Source organism: Bos indicus x Bos taurus, chromosome 1, assembly GCF_003369695.1.
Source record: "Bos indicus x Bos taurus breed Angus x Brahman F1 hybrid chromosome 1, Bos_hybrid_MaternalHap_v2.0, whole genome shotgun sequence".
NCBI classification, from domain to species: Eukaryota; Metazoa; Chordata; class Mammalia; order Artiodactyla; family Bovidae; genus Bos; species Bos indicus x Bos taurus.
In genome coordinates, this window is record NC_040076.1 from 116,589,693 (window position 1) to 116,610,357 (window position 20,665).

Consider the following 20,665-nt stretch of genomic DNA (forward strand, 5'->3'; position numbering starts at 1 on the left):
CTCTTCTCCTCCCACCTAAAACAAAAACAAAAATAAAAACACATCAATAAATGAACTTCTCAAGTAGCTGATCATTTACCAAGGGAGCCAAGCCTGTTTCTGAAAGTTTCAACTCACCCAATCAGACAATAAGCAGAGGAAAGGGGAGGCATTTATCAGGTTACACAGAGGACTCCATCTGTTATCTTAGACCTCTGTTACCAGGGGATTGAAGAGCAGATACTTGCAGGCACTTTGAAAGAGGTTTATTCTCTAGGTTCTTAGTCTTAAGATTTCAAATTAGAAGCAGAGAAAAGGAGGAAAAAAAACCAAGCAAGCATGATGAAGCCGCCTCCACCCTGGGATTCTGACATTTAACCTGGCGAGAGATGCCGTCAGTGGTGAAGTTGCTGTTTCAGTTGGGATTTGTCTGTTTAGCTTCTATAATAAACACAGTCAAAGGGGCAGTCATTTCTCCTTGGTCACAAAGGTCTGAGTTCTGAACCTCACCCTCATAAGAGCCATTTCTCATCATGCCAAGCCAACAGAAGAAAGTCATTTTTTGCATGGCTGGGATGTTAAGCTTCATGTGTGCCCTCGGAGTTGTGACAGCCCTGGGGACACCTTTGTGGATCAAAGCCACCTTTCTCTGCAAAACTGGGGCTCTGCTCGTCAACGCCTCAGGGCAGGAGCTGGACAAGTTCATGGGCGAGATGCAGTACGGACTTTTCCATGGAGAGGGCGTGAGACAGTGTGGCCTGGGAAAGAGGCCCTTTCGGTTCTCGTGTAAGTAACTATTCCATTTGAATTATTTAATAGTGCAGGCAAGCTCTTCCAAGTGTTGCAAGAAATTATTTTTAAGAACCTTGCCCTGTCTATTGCAGGACTTGTTGAAGAGGTATGAACCATCTGAAATACATAGATCTCTTCTGAGCAGCTTCTTTCTGGTTTTTATTATTTCATTCTATTTTTCTTATGACAACTTACAGTTAATGAGTTACCAGGGAATTGAACTTTTGGTAAAGATAAACATTCTTAAATATTAATATTTATGTAGGAAATTATGGGCTCTTATTTTTAAAAGAGGGGAGCTTGGAGAAATAGGAAAGTGTAAGAGAAGATCTTTGTTTTGTTCTTTAAAATAGAACCAGTGTCATGTATGTGTGGCTGAGTCCCTTCCCTGTTCAGCTGAAACTATCCCAACATTGTTAATTGGCGATTTCCCAATACAAAATAACAAGTTAAAAAAAAAAAAAAAAAAAAGAACCAGTGTCATGAGCTCCTTAACCAACTCTAGCTGTTTTTACTCCTGGCACATAAGTTTGTTTCCTGTCTATACCCTCATTTCCCCTGCTAGGAACTTTACTGTTGATAAATATTTTTTTCTTTTTTCCTTACCTAATTTGGATCACCTGACTATAGAAATTTAAAATAATGTGCCATGCTACTTGAGAAAGAATTAGATACATATTTAGGAAACTTTGCCACTGACTGACCTTTGAATTACGTGGAGCATAAGAGACAGATTTTCCTATTGCGATATTTGTGAAATGGAAGTGTTACCCAGACTATTTACTACCTGTGTGTCTTAAGAAGAGAATTTTTAAAAAATTACCATGTGAATAGGCAACTCATTAAATGAAAATTAATAAGAAGTCATTTGTTATATCTCTCCCAGCACACATTCAGAAATTATTATTATTTCAAATGGGCTGGTTTGGAACAATCTTATGAAGACACCGCCAGTAAATTACTGCATAAATCAGTCTTCAGGAAAGGAGGTTACCAATTGAGGCATTTAAAATGAATTATTATTTTGCCTGGGTATTTTTTTTTTCTAGCATAGGTGGAAAGCTAAATTAATTGAATTTATTATTAACATATGCAGTGTCTAATTAAATTTCAGTGCTGGCCTATTTATATTTCCACAACATTCCTTCCCACTTCTTAGCACCATTGGACACCAACTTTCAACTCACATAGGCTATTAAGTGACAGAAATTTGCACAGGGTTCCAGAAAATCCCCAAGAATTAGTCTTCGGCTTTTTAAGAAATCAGCATTGACTAGATTGGATGAAGTGGATCCCCACCCTTTTTATTGAATGGCTTTATTTCCTTAAGGTAAGGGGGCTGTTAGAGTTGTTTAGTTTCCCAAGGGGTTCAGGGTAAGAACAAAGCAGAATGTCACACGAATTGCAACTGTATTAAAAGACAAAGAAGGAAAAAAGATGAGTGAAATGATTTAAGCATGAGTCATTGGCAAGCTAAAGTGTGAGTAAAGCTTCTCATAAATGAATTTAGACAAAAGCAGAGAGCCTACAGGGGTTTTCTGGAGTCTCTGCATTTTCCACAGTGAAATGAAGATAAACTTTACTCATAGCACAGGATATGTTCCAAAACAATAATATGTTTTCTAAATATGTACTTGACAGTAAGCAGTATGCATATTTTGTCTCATTTAATCCTCCCAGGGCCGCATTCCTCTGTAGTTCAGTGAAGCAATTTTTCATGGCTGTGTCCTATGCCAGCTCTGTCTGTAATGAAGTTGTTCTAATTGGGGGTCCCTTTGCTTTCTGTGAAGTTTCAGAGCTGATGGGGTTTAAACAATACCCCCGCCTACCTCACACCATTGCATTAGTCCCTGTGATTCTCTGAATGTTTCCTCCAGCCTAATGAAGAAAATTTTGCACTGGACAAATTTAGTTGGAGGTTTATTTGGAATAAATTGGGCGTTGTCAGTGTCCATGTTCTAAATGAGTTTTTGCTTGGTTCTGCTGTACAAGTTTATGTGTATTATTTTTATGTGCAACATATGTGTTACTTTTAAAACCCAGATATAAGTATAACATGGGGATGAAGAATGAACCAGAAAATAGTTAGGCAACGTTGTCATGTTTACTCCTATTAAATATTCCCTATTGACCACTCTGTCTCTTTTAATTATAACAAAAATCTCCCCTGTGAGCCTGCACAATTATGCTGGGAAAACTTCTGCCTCGTTTACTCTGGCTGATTCTCATCCATTTATGGGTCAGCGGTTCATCTTCTCGAGATCACTAGCATTCATACATAAAACACAATTTCATTCATTATAATGAAGGACTATTTTCCTTTCAAGGCAGCACGACTGGTTGGCTTAATTTTTCCTGATATGTCACCTGTAAAATTTTAATGATGGTGTTTAAACTTTAAATGTAGCCATCAAGACAAAAAGTATCAGTTTTGAGCTCAGGGTGTGTGGGTGGGTTTCTGTTTTGGTTTGAAACACTGCAGAGCATTATCAAAATATGATCTTCAAGAATCATATGGCATTAATCATTCCTAGATGTGCTGATCTCTTCATTGCCAAGACTGTTCAATGAGCTGGGGAAAACATATGGGATAATTTTTTTTTTTAAATCAGAAAAACAAAATTTAACCAATCACAGCATTTCGTAGCTTGTAACTTGAGTCATACTTTTTAAAGCATCTTAATTTGGACCTTATGATTGAAAATTTGTAAAAAGCTTAACAGAGGTTTAGCTTACTTCATATTTTAGAGAAGCAGAGCTTCTTGACCAGTTAAGGCATATGACCCAGATTGCAGAGGGAGCATTGAAACTACTTCTGTGAGCAAGAAGGTGGCTTCTCAAACATATTTTGGGGTAGAATAGTTGGGATTCTGGATTTCTGTGACCATCACTGAGAGTTGGCGTTCTATCCCCGTGGTCTCCTGCTGATCCCAGCTGTTCCAGGTGATCTACTGGTCACCATTCTATATGTCCTGCATCTTTCCCATCACTCTGCCTACACATGGCGGGGCTGCAAACGTCTTTGACGTTCCGCCTTCTGGTAACACTGCCTGTCTCTCCCCTCTTCCTTAGCGTACTGCCATGAGGAAGCCGGCACAGTGGGGGTAGGAGGGACACCTAGTGTGTTCACGGAAGACTAGCTGGTGGGAGGGAGGTGGGTAGGATACACTTGTACTGTTTCACTCAACCTGCAGGGCCCCTCTGGCATTGCAGCTTAGGTGCCCTATTGTGCAGCCCCACTCACCCATTAGAACAGTTCCGCCAATGAGAGGTTGTTTACCTCCCATTGAGGAAAAAAGTGATTAGAAGATAGTAATGTTCTAGCTATCTTCACTAATGCGAAGGGGAAAGCCAGCTTCTCACGGCCTCTTCTTGCTCCTCTTTCCTTCCCAGACCTTGATGCTCACTCTGCTATTTCTCATCACCTGTATTAAAAGTTCTTGAGATTTCTCTGCAAGGAGATCCTGAGCCCTAAGAAGGCAGAGGCTATTATGCATCCTGGTGCTCCCTCATACTAGGACCTAGTACAACGCATGTCACAAAGGGGTGCTTAATCAGTGTTTGGTAAACTGGCACTATCAAGAATAAGCAATGTGGGATGGGGGCAGCACTCTGCCACTCGTTGCAGATTAGACTTGAAGCAAATTATGTCACTTCATTGCTTTTCAGCTCTTGCATCTATCAAATGGGAGGTGAAACTAGGTGATTTCTAACATTTCTTCCAGTTCAAACACTCTATGATCTGTATAACAAGCGGCTGGCTGTTCTAGACAAGGTCCCTCCAGCTTTAAATTTGCATGACCCTTCTAGTTTCAAATGCTCACAGCTTCCACTGACAGATGTTAGCCACCATCATTAGAAGTGGCGAGTTTGTGTGCCTTTGCTCTCTCATGCTTAAAGCACCTGATTTTTGAAGTATTCTGAAATACCTTCCATTTATTAGGACTCAGACGAATTTCATTATCAAAGTCAGTGCTTCTTTTTTTCCCCTGTCATAACCTTTCACTTTTTGTGTAGAAAATTGCAGGTTAAAGAAGGAGAAAGTGAAAAATGGGATGTTTTGGAATTCTAGGGAGAGGGGTTAGTTGGTTCCAAAGAGCAGGAACAGCCATAAACCGTCAAGGAATTAAGAGAGAATTATCGAGAAAGAGAAAAAGGGAGATCTAAAGGCATGGAGAGTCTGTCCAACCTCCTTCTATTTTTTCCTCTTCATTTTCTCTAGAAGCTCCTCTTCCATCCTCACTGCAAAACTCCTTTTTCCTGAATCTGATTTTATTAACTGGTAATGTCAAGAAATGAAGAATGACTAGTATATTTAACACTCCAAGGGTGTTCTTTACCCAAAGGCAGAACTTAAGCAGAAATCATCCTCAAATTAGTGAGAAATACAGAAAAGGTGATTTTGAGAGAAGGAACTTCTGGTTCTCCTTGGCTAGTCCAGGACAAGAGCATTTATCTCTGCTTCCTTCCTAACAACTACATCTAATATCCTTATTGGAAAAAATAATCCACAAAATCAGCCTTGTTTGACAATTGTAGTCTTGCTTATATGTGTAAACAGGCTTCCCTGTTGGCTCAGTGGTAAAGAATCCACTGCCAATGCAGAAAACACAGGTTTAATCCCTGGGTCGGGAAGATCCTCTGGAGGAAGAAATGGTAACCCACTACAGTATTCTTGCTTGGAGAATCCCATTGACAGAGGAGCCTGGTGGGCTACAGTCCAAGGAGTCACAAAATAGACCCCACTTAGTGACTGGACAACAGCAACAAAATATGTAAACACACACACACACACACACACACACACACACACACCCCTGCCTTCCCTTTAAATTACCCTCCATCCTGACAGTGAGTAATGTCATTGACCTGTGCTTTCCTGAGAGAGGAAGTAGAGGTGGATGGGGCTGCTTCTGAAACTCCGTGTGGCAGGTTCTCAGTGGAACTTTTGGAACTTAATCCTGGTGTGTGAACTTTATCTGTTGGAGGATGTCTTCTAAACTGTTCTTATAATTTGCTGCTCTGCTTTCTCGTTTATTTTTTTCATCCTTAGAAGAAGCCTTGTTTAAAAAACTGGAGTATAATTGCTTTACAACATTGGCTAGTTTATGCTGTACAACAAATTGAATCAGCTGTAATTATACATATATCCCCTCCCTCTAGAGCCTCCCTCCCACCCCACCCCCCATCCTGCTTTCTCTTCTAATCTCTGAGGGCGACTCATCTTCCCCAAGGACTTTCAGGCAATCCAGAAGAAAAAAATACTAGTTTCAGCTGCCCATTTACTGGGTGCCTCACGGGTGCCAGGCATTTTGCATACATGATCTCCAACCTTGAGATGGAGGCGTTATGATCCTGCTTCCCTTGAACAAATAGAAGTGGAAGACGTGGAAACTCAAGAGAGGTCACAAAAATTTCCCAAAGTCACAGACCTAGTAAGTAGCAGACCTAGGATTGAAATTCTTGATCTACTCATTCCTCTACCACCTTCTGTCTCCATACATTATGCAAAGAGATGAGGAAAATGTACAAGCAGGACTTAGTTTCACCACCTATTTAAAATACTATGTTGGGCTGCTGAGGACGTGGAGGAAACGGAAAAATTGTGTACTGTTGGTGGGAATTGGTAACCACTATGGAAAACAGTATGGAGGTTCCTCAAAAACTTAAAAATAGAATGACCACACAACCTGGCAATTCCACACCTAGATATTTATCCAAAGAAAGCAAAAACACTAATTCAAAAAGATATATGTAAGCCTATGTTCTTAGCAGCATCATTTAGGATAGCCAAGATATAGAAACTGTGTCCATCAACAGATGGATAGATTAAAAAAAGATATGTTTTACATATACAATGGGATATTAGTCATAAAAAAGAATGAAATCTTGCCACTTGTGACAATGTGGATTGACCTGGAGGGTGTTATACTTAGTAAAATAAGTCACACAGAGAAAGACAAATACCATATGTTTTCAATCATATGTGGGATCTGAAATAAAAAGTGAACAAATAAAACAGAAAAAGGCTCACAGATACAGAGAACAAACTAGTGGTTATCAGAGGGGAGATGGGTGGTGGAGGCAAAGTAGGCGAAGAGGATTAAGAGTTACCCACTACCATTAAGATACAACATGGGAAATGTAGTCAATATTTTATAATAACTTTGCATGAAGTATAATCTATAAAAGGATAAAACTACTATGCTATACATTTAAAACTAATATAATATTGTAAGTCGACTTTACTTCAGTTTATTTTAAAAGAAAAAAAAACCTCACAGATGAAAAAGCACTGTGTTAGTACTTCACACGACCTAGTTCTCATATAACCAAGTGATGGTAGTTGGCCTTCAGATTTGAATTCATTCATTGCCTCTTTATTTCACATTTCAGTGGCCCTGATATTTCAGCCCCAATTTGACCTTTAGAAAATAAAATAGGTAAGCCAGGATCTAGCTTGAGCAGGTCACATGCTTGTGGCTAAACTTTGGGTTATATAATTATATTATCTTGATGTTGATAGTTAACGCTGAAGGCAGAGACACCAGGTTTCAACTGTGGTTAGCTCATTTAAAAATCTCTGCCAGTGAAAACCTTCATGGTAAGATCTTCAAAGTTAGTTACTTGTGTGAGTACATGTTTTCAGTCGTGTCTGACTCTTTGTGACTCCATGGATTATAGCTTGCCAGGCTCCTCTATCCATGGAATTTTCCAGGCAAAAATACTGGAATGGGTTGACATTTCCTTCTCCAAAGGATCTTCCCGACCCAGGGGTCAAACCCATGCCACCTGGGAAGCCCCACTTAGTTACTTGCACTACAATAATTATTTAACCACGGCAATGATGAAAATGGCGGGCTCCTTCCAGAGGTGACAAGAACAGGTTTCAAAACAGAAGCAGGAATTAGAAAAAAAAAATGCAGGTACATTTGATTCACTATAAAAACTGATATGAGGAGTCAATGGGTTAGAATTAGAGTACAAATCAAGATCTCTTTTCTCAAAAGATGAAAAATAAAAGCTCATTTTAATCTCTGAACTGTATTAGGGATTTCATAAAGCTAAAAGCAGGTAGATTAAAAAAAAAAAAAACTCATTTAAATGAAACAACATCCGATTTGCCTTTCATCCAGTCATGTAGCTAAACAGCCAGAGTGGCTGTGGTGTGATACCCTTTCATTACAGGTCTGATAGCACTGACTAATAGCTAACGGTACCTGGCAGACTAATTTATGCAGGATTCGTATTTCGCTCCCTCTCAGCATGTTATAACTGTGGCAAAGCCATTCTTGGGAGTTATTACCCCAACATAATCATACCCTGTGGATTCGGAGCAGTTAAATGGGTTCTGTTATCGGAGACACATATGCACCAAAGCATCTGCTGTCCCTCAGCCACTGTGGGTGATTAAGACTCACTGATGGGGCTGCTTCCCATAGGCTGGAGTCAGATAGGTAGAGTTCAGCTGAAAGAAATTCAGGCGAGGTACTGAGAAAACTGCATTTTAAGTGGTTCTATCATATCATCGAGTCTCTTCCTTTTAAGTGCTGGGGTCATGGATTTCATTCTCCCTGACCATGAAGCCATCAGAAGCCTGGCTCGATACCTGGGTGTGAGATTCGGGGTGATATTAAAGGAGATGAATGCACTGAGTTCATGTCAAGAAATGTCTTTTACTGGATTTTCATAATGACAGGCTGCAGACGGGCTGAGGGGAAAAGTCAGATAAAGAGCATTTCTGTAAGAAGAAAGAAATCTTCCCCCTTAGTCCCTTTCAAGAAAATGAATAGCTGAGCACCAAGGGGCCAAATACAACTTCTTTTTGAAACATCCCTTTCATGCGAAGGACAAGTCAAGAAGAAAAACAGGACCTCTGAAGCTACCACCATGGCTTTAATCTAGGAAGAAGAGGTGGCACCATTGCTAACATCATTGTCAGAGGCTGCCTTCGTTTTGAGAGCTTCACGGATGGTGTCACCTGCAATTTACATCTGGCCAGATGAAGACAGATAGGGTCGATGAGACCTAAATCATTAGATCAGTGGTCTGTAACCCTGCTGTGCTTTAGAATCACTCAGGGAGTCCTGAAAACTACCGATGCCAAGGCCCCATCCCTGAGCAGCTGGATCAGGATCTCTGGAGGCGGGGCCTGAGCATTGGATGGCTTAGAAGCTTCCGAAGTGAGTCTAATGTGTAGCCAAGATTGAGAAGTACTGTGGCAGATGACAGCTGAGACTGGCAGAATCAGGTGAGGTCGAAGAGTCAGGAGCCCTCTGTGTTAGGGCTGGACGAGGTCACCAGAAGGCGGGCAGGGGGAGAAGTCATGTTTAGTATTGTTCCCAAACAGTTGGGAGGTTTTCTGGTCGAGTTCAAGCTGGAATACTTGCCTTCCATTCCTTTAGCGGGCGTATTTCTAGGAAGGGTCTCACACTTCATCCACATCCACCTGGGCTCGGAGGGAACAACAGATCTGAATGGTGGGTTTATAGTAAGAAACTGAGCAAGTTTTGGCTTCAAAGGCATTCCGTCTTTCCAAATCTGCCCACCAGTTACAGGAGTCTGCTCTTCTCCTGGCCAGAGTCAGGGTGCCAGGTCTGCCCGGGGGAAGGAGGACTTTCGCTGACAGGCGAGGGCTGACGGGCTGAGGGGGTTGGGAGTGTGAGACCAACCAATTCAATGGAACTGGGTGGACAATCTAAACCACCTTCTCCAACACTTTATCAAGATAAAGCTAGTATCTTGGCCTCCATCTCTCTGTCCCCTGAAGACTATCAGGGCCCCTCTTTAGAGGTGTGCCATTAGAAAATGTGCAAGGAATAGCACTAGGGAAATAGAAGTGAGAATGGGGGCAGCAAGGAGATCCACCCAGTCCATTCTGAAGGAGATCAGCCCTGGGATTTCTTTGGAAGGAATGATGCTGAAGCTGAAACTCCAGTATTTTGGCCACCTCATGCGAAGAGTTGACTCATTGGGAAGACTGATGCTGGGAGGGATTGGGGGCAGGAGGAGAAGGGGACGACAGAGGATGAGATGGCTGGATGGCATCACTGACTTGATGGACATGAGTCTGAGTGAACTCCAGGAGTTGGTGATGGACAGGGAGGCCTGGCGTGCTGCAATTCATGGGGTCACAAAGAGTCGGACACGACTGAGCGACTGATCTGATCTGATCTGATGGGGGCAGTAGATCCGTTACTGAGGGAAGTGTGTGACAAGGAGCAAATAAGTGATCAAATCTGAAGTTCTTGGATTATGTATAGCAATAGTCACCTGTCAGGCCAGGGGAAAAACAAAACAAAAAAACCCTGAGCTGCAAGACAGATCATCTGAATGCCATGTAATCTCAGGGCCTCTCTGGGAGGATATTAAGTCCTAATATACAGATATGGCTCCACCTATGGGCTGGATAACTCCCACCAGTTCCAGGGATCAATCCTGAGACTTGAAAACGCCGGTGCTCTCACACTGCACTGGGGTCTTGAATCTCCCACTCTTTTTCCAAAAAATATTTATTTATTGGCTACACTGGATCTCCGTTGTGGCATATAGGATCTTCGATCTTTGCTGTGGCATTCAGGATCTTTTTTTTTTTTTTTAAGTTTCTACATGTGGAATTTATTTTCTTGACCAGGGATCAAACCCAGGCCCCCTGCATTGGGAGAGCAGGGTCTTAGCTGCTAGACCATGAGGGAAATCCATTAAGTATCTCACTCATGGTAAAAATACAACTCTTCTGCCATTTTCATTATGTTAAAAAAAATGCTTAAGTGATTACATAAAATTTATAGAACTTCCATATAAATGATATTGTGTTGTTCAAAAGTTCTGCAACTTATTTCTATTACCATCCACATTTACAGACAAGGAGCTGAAGCATCATGAGCGGTAAATGGCAAAACCAGATTTAATCTCAGACTTGGGCTTCCCTAGTGCCTCAGACGGTAAAGAATCTGCCGAAATGCAGGAAACCCGGGTTCAATCCCTTGGTTGGGAAGATCTCCTGCAGGAAAGCATGGCAACCCACTCCAATATTCTTGCCTGGAGAATTCCATGGACAGAGAGAGGAGCCAGGTGGGCTACAGTCCATGGGGTTGCAAAGAGTCAGACACGACTGCGCAACTAACACTTTCACTTTTCCGATTCCAAAAGCTACTCTTTTCCCAGCCTGTCACCTTTTGATTAATGTCTAACTATTTTTCTCTCTTCCCACCAAGCTCCCTCCTCTTCTTCCTTTGGTCATGTGTGATATTCTAACCACCTCATACTCTTGATTAGTGCCTAAACAGAGGCTTAGACCAGGTTTACTGAGTCCTGTTTTAAGAATTGCAGGATGAAAGATGTAATCAGTAAGAGATAAACAGAGAACAAGGTTTTGGGATAAAATACAGCAGAAGAACCCAGGAGACAGAAATGAAATAAATTTTAAGGCAACTGAAATGAAAGCCATACATTTAAAGAGATCAAATAAAGCATGGATTAATGGCAATAAAAGAACATACTTAGCAGTTAGTAAAAACAAACAGCTTTAAAAAAAAATCTTATTCTTATTACTTTCCAATGATCTATTGAAAACAATGTCACTTCATATGTAAAATACAAATTCTTTGTAAGTTAGAGTATGGTGCTGTCACCACCCCCTGAAAAGATCATCGGTGCTTACGTGCTCCAGTGCTCTTCTAGACTCAAGGGGAATGAGACAGTACTTGTTCCTAAACACCCAAGAATCTAGCAGAAGTGTTTTTAAATAACTGACCACTTGTAAGAGCTGTATGTACAGTTTTCTCAGTCAAGATGGGCGAGGCTATGTTTTAATAATGAAGTCCAATATTATAGGTTTAAATCAACAGAAGACTTAGAATTCCATGATGGCCTAGGATTCTGGGTCTTCACTGCTGTGGACCAGATTCAATTTCTGGTTGGGGAACTGAGATCTTCCAAGACATGCAGGGCAGCCAAAAAAAAAAAAATTAACAAAGATTGATTTGTTGCTCACAGTACATACTCATCAGAGATTAGCTGTAGTTCTATTCCAGGATTTCAGTCACCGTCTGTAATATTACCAGTTATTGTAACAAAGAGCTCTCACCCAGGCAACTAAATTCTCTGACCTGGAACTGACACACACCAAGGATGTTACATGACCGAGCCCTCAAAGGAGCCAAAACATGAAATCCCCATGGGCCCAGAAGGGGAAGAACCAGAACTATGGACGGTGTAATCGTGCCCATTATCATTATCATCAACACAATCATTTTTGTTTACAAAGTTCCAAGAAACAGAACTACTGTCAGGGCAAGGCACAGAGAGATCAGAGGAAAGTAAGGATTAGAGTTAGATATCACTAGATGGCATTGAACAAGCCATTCTGAGCAAAGGAACAGCATGAACCAACGTAGGAAGAGCCTATTGTGGCCAGAGCGCAGAGGACACGTGAGAGACAAAAGAAGGAGGAAGGTAAGGCTGGAGAGGAAGAAGAGAATAGAATGTGAGGGACTTCACTGGTTAACTTTATCTTGTAGGCATTGGGGTACCACTTAAGGATATTAAGTAGGTTTGTGTCAGAACAGAAGACAGATTAGAAGACTGAAAGAGAGGCAGGGAGTATAATCAGAAGGTTCCTCCAAGATTTGGAGGTCCAAACCAAAGCATTTTCAGAAGGCTGGAAGCGGGGTGCAAATATTCCCAAAATAATCAGAAGCAAATATCAACAGAACTTGGTGATAGAGGATGAACCCCAGGCTTCCACTGGCTAGATGGTTGGGATCACTTGCCAAGATAAATACAGAAGGGGACAGTTTAGAGTGGAGGTAGAATGACTTATGGTCACGTTTAATGAGTTCACATATGGGTTAGCAATAAAAGACGTCCATCAGTTATACAGATATGGAGGTTGTGAGCAAGGCTGGGGCAAAGGCAGAGAGGTGGGACCCGGCAGATTGGAGGTAGTAGATGGAGCTACAACTGAAGAGGAGGCTTCTTGAGGTGGGAATCAAATGAGAAGGCAAAAGAAGATGTGTTCTAGAAAGTGCTAATATTTCTAGGTAGAAAAGGAAGGACATGCAAAGGGGAGGAGAGAAGATGGTCAGTGAACTGGGAGGGCCTGGCTGAGGGGGAACCACGGGAGGAGCAATGTTCAACCAGGGAGCAATGGAGGTGTCACATGAGAGACAATGAAAATGGTCCTTTGAATCTTATACCAGAAGGTCACGGGGGACCTTTGCTAAAGCAGTCTTGATGCAGTGGTCCTCCTGTAGGAAGGGGGAGGTAAGGACCTTGTGGGAGCTGAGGAGGGAAGGAGAGATAAGGACCCAGAGAAGACTGAGGACAGGGAGTGGCGAGAAGAGTCCTAAGGCCAGGCTAGGGTGTGTGGGTGTGTGTGTGTGTGTGGGTGTGTGTCTACATGTGTGTGTGTGTGTCTACGTGTGTGTGTGTGTGTATACATACGTACATATAGTGGGAGGATATTGAGTACAAGTCTACGCTGAGGGGATACAGCAGTAAGAGGAAAAGGCTGTAGACAGATGGGACAGGTAGATGATTAATGGATTCAGAAAGGACAGTGTGGGAAAGGGTCAGAGAGCACCAGGAGTAGGCCTAGATGTGGGAAATCTTCTGATGGCCTCTGTTTTCTCTCTGAAATGGAAGAGTTCGGTTCACTAAGTATCTTTGAGCCTTTTGTAAGCCAGATAAGACTAAGGGAGACAGAGCTGGAGCGTGGTGGGTGCTTAAGAGCTGGGGAATCTGGAATATCCAAAGAGGGACAGAAGGGGGAAAGGCTGGGAAAGGCTTTGCGGGGATGGGGGGACCACAGTTCAGAGGCTCAAGGAGAGTGGGGGTCCAGACACAAGGCATACAGCTTGAGGAACAGAGCCTCCCACTGAATGACGGCAGGAGGGTAAACTTCCTCCAGAGAGCACCACGGTGACCGTGTTTTCACTCCCAGCCATTACCTTATGACTTACTCGGCTGTTTCATGAGAGCAGACTGCAGTCACAAGGGTCCCACAGCTTTCCTCTGTGTGCTCAGCCATGTGGGTTCCCTTGCCTTCCTATGACTTGTATATGCATGTATGTATGTGTTAGTAGCTCAGTCATGTCTGACTCTGTGCAACCCTATGGACTATAGTCTGCCAGGCTTCTCTGTTCATGTAATTCTCCAGATAAGAATACTAGAGTGGTTGAAGCCATTCCTTTCTCCAGGGGATCTTCCCAACCCAGAGATCAAACTCTGGTCTCCCGCATTACAGGCAGATTCTTTACCACCTGAGCCACCAGAGAAGCCCTCCTATGACCTGGGCGCCTTCTATTCTGTTAGGAGAGTCAACTCAACGTCTGGTTTCTTCTAGCTCTGTTTCTAACTTGATATCTTGTCTGAAATCTCTGCTTTCCAGACTTCCCAAAGAGGAATTGAGCTTTGAACCAGGAGTTTAACATGAGTGTTATAGAATATAACTCACCGTCTTTAGATTCCCTTGTATCTACATATCTAGATGGTGTTCTCTTAGTATTCTGGCCCAAGTCATTCTATTCCTGGGAATGCCTCCAAAAAGGTTATTCCTGCACATCACCCACCCCTATAATGAGAAAGAAAAAGGTATATACTTGAAAATGCTCATGGGAAGCAGTAACCATAATGCTGAAATAATGGAAGTCAACCTAATGGGCAGCAGGGCAGCAGTTTGATGGAAAATCCATGCAGTTATCTAAATGGTAGTTATGAAGACAATCTGTGTGACATGGGGATTGCTTATATCCTGAATAAAAAGAACACAATGTGACCTCAAAACTTCATTATGATTACAGTAATATATTTGAAAGGAAAAAAAAAAACAAAGGAAAGGCTTGCTTTTTATGTTGATGGGATTGCAGGTGAAATTCATATCTTAATTTCCATTTCAATGCTATAATATTTTTCAGTTATAAGTTCCCTCCATAAACAGCAGGAACGTTGGACAAACTAACAGAAACACAGAGAGAGCAAGTCCGTTTTGCCCCATTCTCCCACCCTGGCAACAAAAAAGGGCTGTGTCATGTTAACATTTGATGTGGATTCTTTCACAAATTCCAAACTTTAAACCTTATTATTAAATAACAGCAATCAGTTTCCATCTAACATGTTGACAATCCCCCAAGTATGTTGGATTAAAATTTTTCTTTTAATAAAGAGATTTGAAATTCCATTCTAGTTGCCAGCCAGGTCTTTCAACTTCTTAAAAAAAAAAAAAAAAGACCCATACCAGCTCCTCTCATCCCTTTGGCAACTATTCTATTTCCACATTGTCCCAGATTCTCTCCAAAAGCTCTTTCAATTCAGCTTCGATTACCACCAACCCCAGAAACAGCTTCTATTAAGGTCACCAGTGACTGCCTGACTCAAAGGACAAATTCTGGTTCCCAACCAGAAACTCCCAACACACTTAAAACTGCCAACCTGCTTCTTCATCTACTTTGGCCCTGTGGTCTCTGGCTGGACTGACCTCTCCCCTCCTTCCTTCCCTCCTCATAGATGCTGCACTAATGCCCTCCCATCAGAACCACTGGTTTCCACCAAAAAACCCCAGACCTGCTAACCAGGCTCTGCCCCTACATCCTCCCCAGAGCGAGACATATCCACCCAACACACACGTGTCCAGCAGCTACATGGTGCATTCTCCACAGCAGCAGAAACCCCCAAAGGAGGTGAAAATTAGTTCTTCAGGGCAAGCAAAAACCCCTACTCCTTCAAAAAGTGTATATTATATGGTATACAGTACACATACAAATATAATACAGAAACCAATACATAGTATATCTGTGGCATTAAAATTTCATGAGTGGAGGGCGATTAGGAGAAATGTCTAAAAAGACTCCTGGGGTGAGAAGCAATAGTGAAAAAAAAATGTTGGGAAATACTGTTCTGCCAGCATCCTTAGATGCCAGGAAGACAGCAGTGGATAAGATAGACCAAGGCACTTGTCCTCATGTTATGGAGGAAACAAACAAACAAGTAAAAATATACAATTTATCAGATGGTGATAATTGCTGTGGAGAAAAATAAAAGCAAGGAAAGGGGTTGGTAGTGCGGGGGTGGGGGACTGGGCAGGAGGTTGCAACTTTAAGATTCATGTTGATGTATGGCAGGAACCAACACGATATTGTAAGGTAATTATTCTTCAATTAAACATAAATAATTTTTTAGAAAAGAAGGTCTCCCTGAGAAAGTGACATCTAAGTAAAGACATGGAGCTGAAGGAACAGGCTGTGAGGATATCTAGGGGATATACAGGCAGAAGGAACAGTACAAGCGAAGACCCGGAGGTGGAAGTGTTTCTGGCACATTTGAAGTACAAGAATGAGACCAGTGGCTGGAGCACACCAAGCAAGGAAACAGGCAGCAGATGAAGTCAGAGGTTTGACAAGAAGTCCAACCTTGTGTGTGGGTGATCTAGGGCCATTGTAATGACTTGGCTTATACTCAGCAAGATGAGAATCCACCAGAAGGGCTTAAGTGGGGAACTGAAATAACCCAATTCACTTTTGAAAGATCCCACTGGCCACCGGGTTGAGAGCAGAGTGCGGGATGGAGGGGTGGTGGCAGGGAGACCGGTTAGGAAGCCCTTGCAGTCCTCCAAGTGAGAGATACTGGTGGCTTAGACCAGGAGGAGCAGTGGAGACAGGGAGACATAGTCTGACTCTGAAGGCAGAACCAGCAGGTTTTCCTGATGGGTTCACACAAAGTATGAGAGTAACAGAGGAATTGAGGATGAGGCCAAGGAAGAATGGGACTGCCAGCAACCGAAATGAAGAACGCTAAAGGAAGCAAGAGTGAGAAGAGGAGATTCTGAGTTCACTTTGGGACACACTGACATGCCTACTCAATATCCCATGTTCAGTAGGTAATTGGAGGACATACAAGTTGGGGATTCAAGAAGAAGTCATGCCGGAAACATCTGTTTGAGAGTATTTCTGGTCAAAGCTATGATACTGTATAGAGCACTGGGGAAGAGAGTGAAGAGGGAGAGAAGAGGTCAAAGAAATGAGTTGTCCTCTGGTTGACTCAGGAGATGAAGATGAGCCAACAAAGTAGATCAAGATGGTGGCCAGGGAGGTAACAAACCCAGGAGACGGCAATGTCTGGAAGCCAAGAGAGAAAGTGTTTCCAGGAGCAGGGGAATGAGCCACTGTGCCAAATGTAGACTGGGTAAGATGGGGAGAAAGATGGACCCTTGGGTTTGACAGCTTGAAGCTCTTGGCTGTCCTGGGAAATGTATTAATAGTATTAGTGCAGTGGGTTCAAGAGAGAAGGTAGAAAGAAGACAACGACGCTGAGAATGTAGGCAACTCCCTGAGAGCTTTTGCTGTAAGAGAAACAGAGAAAGCGGGTAAGAGCTGGAGGAGGACTTGAGTGAGATTTTTTTTTAAGATGAGAAAAATGAGAGCATGTTTGTATGCTGGTGGGACTTATCCAACAGACGGGGAAACTGATACTCTGGCAGAGAGAGGAGACCAGTATCTTTGAGGTGGTGGGAGGGATGGATGGTAGGGAAATTGGCCTAAGACAGGGGTGCACTGTAGCAGACCTCTCCTGAGCACTGATCACACACTAGGTTCTCCTTCCACGATGTCATTAAATCCTCACAGATGTCAGCGAAAGATGGGATTAGTCTTATTATTATTATTGTTTTTAATTGGCCGTGCCATGCAGCTTGCGGGATCCTAGTTCCCCGACCAGGGATCAAATAAAGGTCCCCACAGTGGAAATGCCGAGTCCTAACCACTGGACCATCATGGGATCCCCTTAGTCTTATTTTTTTCAAAGAAATCAAGGTTTAGGGAGTTCAGAGAGTTAGAAAAGAAGCTGAAACTGAATTTCTTTTGTCTAATTTCAAATGCCTAGTCCATTCCCAGGCTGCCCCATGGAGACCCTTATTTTAGAGAGAAAGAAGGATCCATTAACCTGCTCACAGTCCCAGAGTGGACCCGAACCTGAGTGCCTGACTCCTGGCCCAGTGCTCCTTTTCTCATCTCTAACCAAGCTCTTCCTTCCTCCATGCCAAACAGTCACCTTTGCCGAGGCTATCACTCACACCTGGAAGGCAGCATTCACTTTACACCCTGTTCCTCCTGCTTTTCTTTGTTTTTGGTGAGCTTTACTGTCATTGTTATTCAGTTGCTCAGTGGTGTCTGACTTTGCAACCCCATGGATTGCAGCATGCCAGGCTTGCCTGTCCTTCACCATCTCCTGGAGTTTGCTCAAACTCATGTCCACTGAGTCAGTGATGTTATCTAACCATCTCAGGTATAACTACATACTGTACATTTCATCCTTTTTAGGTGTACAGGTCTATGAATTCTGAGAGGCATAGAGGCATGTTAATACCAGCACAATCAAGATATAGAACATTTTCATTACCCCCCAAGTTTCCCTTATGCCCCTTTGTGGTCAGTCTCCTCCCCACCCCTAACCCTGGGTAACCAATGATCCTTATCGTTTCTGTCCTTATCATTTTGCTTTTTCCAGAATGTCATCTATATGGAATCACACAATATGCAGCCTTTCGAATTCACTTACTTTCAGTTAGTATAACACATTTCAGATCCACCCTTGCTATCATGCACACCAATAGTCCATGCCTTTGTATTACTATGGAGAAATAAGTGGCAACCCCCTCCAGTATTCTTGCCTGGAAAATCCCATGGACAGGATCCTGGCAGGCTGCAGTCCATGGGGTCGCTTATTTTACGGACAGGCCACAGTTTGTCCATTCACCAGTTGATGGATATTAAAATGTTTCCAGTTTTTAACAAATATAAATAAAGCCATTGTAAACATTTAGGAATAGGATTGCTGGGTCATATGTTAAGTCTATGGTCAGCTTTTAAAGTCTTGAAACACTAGGTATTCATATGTAAAAAAATTTAACCTTGGCCATACACAAAAAATAACTTAAAATGGATCGTAGACTTAACTGCAAACCTAAAACTAAAAAATTTCTAGAAGGAAAACATAGGGGAAATTATTTGTGACCTTGCAGATCTAACATCTAAAACATGATATATAAAAGAAAAAAAATGATAAATTGGAATTCTTTAAAATAAGGACTGCTCTTCAAAAGACACTGATAAAAGAATGAAAAGACAAACCACAGACTCAGAGAAAATATTTGTGAATTACTTATCTGATAAATGCCTTGTATCCAGCACACAGAAAGAATTCTTGAAACTCAATAATAACAGTAATAAACAATTCAGTAAAAAATGCACACACAAAAGATATGAACAGACACTTCAACAACAAAAAAAAGATATATAGAAGGCAAATAACTCACAAAAGGATGCTCAACATCATCAGTCATTTGGCAAATACTAATTAAAGCTACAAGATAAACTACACTTCTATTAAATGACTACAATTTAAAAAAACCTGCCAAGTGTCCCCAAGAAAGGAGAACAACTGGGACTCTCATGCATGGTGGGTAGGAAGTGAAATGGTACAGCGACTGTGGAAAACACTTGGCAGTTTCTTATAAAGTCACACATTCAGGAGCTTTGTATGGGGGATGGGTTGACTACAAAGGGGAAGCAGGAAGTTTGGGGAAATGTGGAATAGTTCTGATAATTGATTGCGGTGGTGGTTACATGATTGCAAGCATTTGTCAAAATGCACAAAATTACATTAAAAAGAATTTTTTACTGTATTAATTTTATTTAATCTTGACAATAGAGGGCAAAGTAAAAGTAAAGGCAGTGAGGCCACTGTGTGACTTTATACAACTTACTTCTCTATGCCTTCTTTTTTTTTAAATCTATACACTGAGCATATAATAGTACTTTCTTTATATTGTATTAAGTATGCTGATTTATGCGATATACCTAAAGCATGTGGCACACAGCAAATGCCATATAATTATTTGACTGTTATTTTTATTCGTATTTTTATTACTCACATATTTCTCTTTGAAGAAGTCTGGTGAAAAAAGGAAGGGTACTTAGGGGTTTGGATGGTTGAAGGATGAGGAGACCTAGACACACGGAGTCATAGACAGATGGAGGAAATCAGTGATAAGGGAATGAAAGAGAGGGAGAGTAATGCTGAACCCACAGACCAAGCCTGTGCTATTAATATGGCATCGGCTGCCCGTTTTCATAAATAACTCCCTTTCACTTGTCAACAGCTAATCAAGTAATTTCTCGAGGCCAGAAGTGACTTGCTGGATTAATGACAGCCCCTCCAGAGATCAACATGTTCAAATCCTTCTTCTGTGTTGTAATCCTACACCTCAAAGAACGGAAAGAGGAACAAATCTACCTCCTGGACACAAAATATCCACTATCATTAAAGTGACAACTTCCAATTTTTATTTGAATGGTCTGCTCTCATCTTCAGCAAAGGAAAAGTCAGATTAGTGTTGGTTGGAAAATGGAGAGTTGTTATCAGAGCTCTGATTGGTCATTATAGACCTCAGGGAATTTTTATCAAACAAAGAAACTTGATAAGATGTAAGCATAATAAGCAGGGATTAGTGCCCTCCTGGGTAACTTTCTCACAACTGTAGGAATTTTAAGAGACTTCGTAAGAATTAACATGCTCCACGTGATACTGACTTTAGCTTCTGGCTTTTCTTTCCAGGAGGCAAATCAGTACAATTTCTTCTGCCTTTGTTTCGATTTGGTAATAACCCTCCATTTTCAAACAGGTTTCACCTACCTGCCCCGTCAGACATGAAGAGGTTGCTACTTATTCTACAGGTGCGGAGATAGAAGCAACCAAGGTTTTTGATAACTGCTGGTCAAAACCAAAGCAACAGCTGACCAAGTATAAGAATAGCAGGTCAGATTGATTGAGATGTCTCAGAAGTTGGAATTTTTGGAGGGCAAGTGATCACAGACCAGCTGGTTCATTCTGTGCCCTC

The 20,665-nt window shown here is 41.9% G+C and overlaps 1 protein-coding gene across 1 annotated transcript in view; it reads left to right on the forward strand.

The window, feature by feature from the left end:
- Positions 1 to 220: 220 nt before the first annotated feature.
- Positions 221 to 20,665, forward strand: part of CLRN1 (clarin 1) — a 47,137-nt gene continuing 26,692 nt past the window's right edge. Inside the window, exon 1 of the mRNA XM_027543569.1 lies at positions 221 to 765. Within this exon, the coding sequence (XP_027399370.1) occupies positions 513 to 765 (253 nt within the window). The 5' untranslated portion in view covers positions 221 to 512. The remainder of the gene's footprint in view (positions 766 to 20,665) is intronic.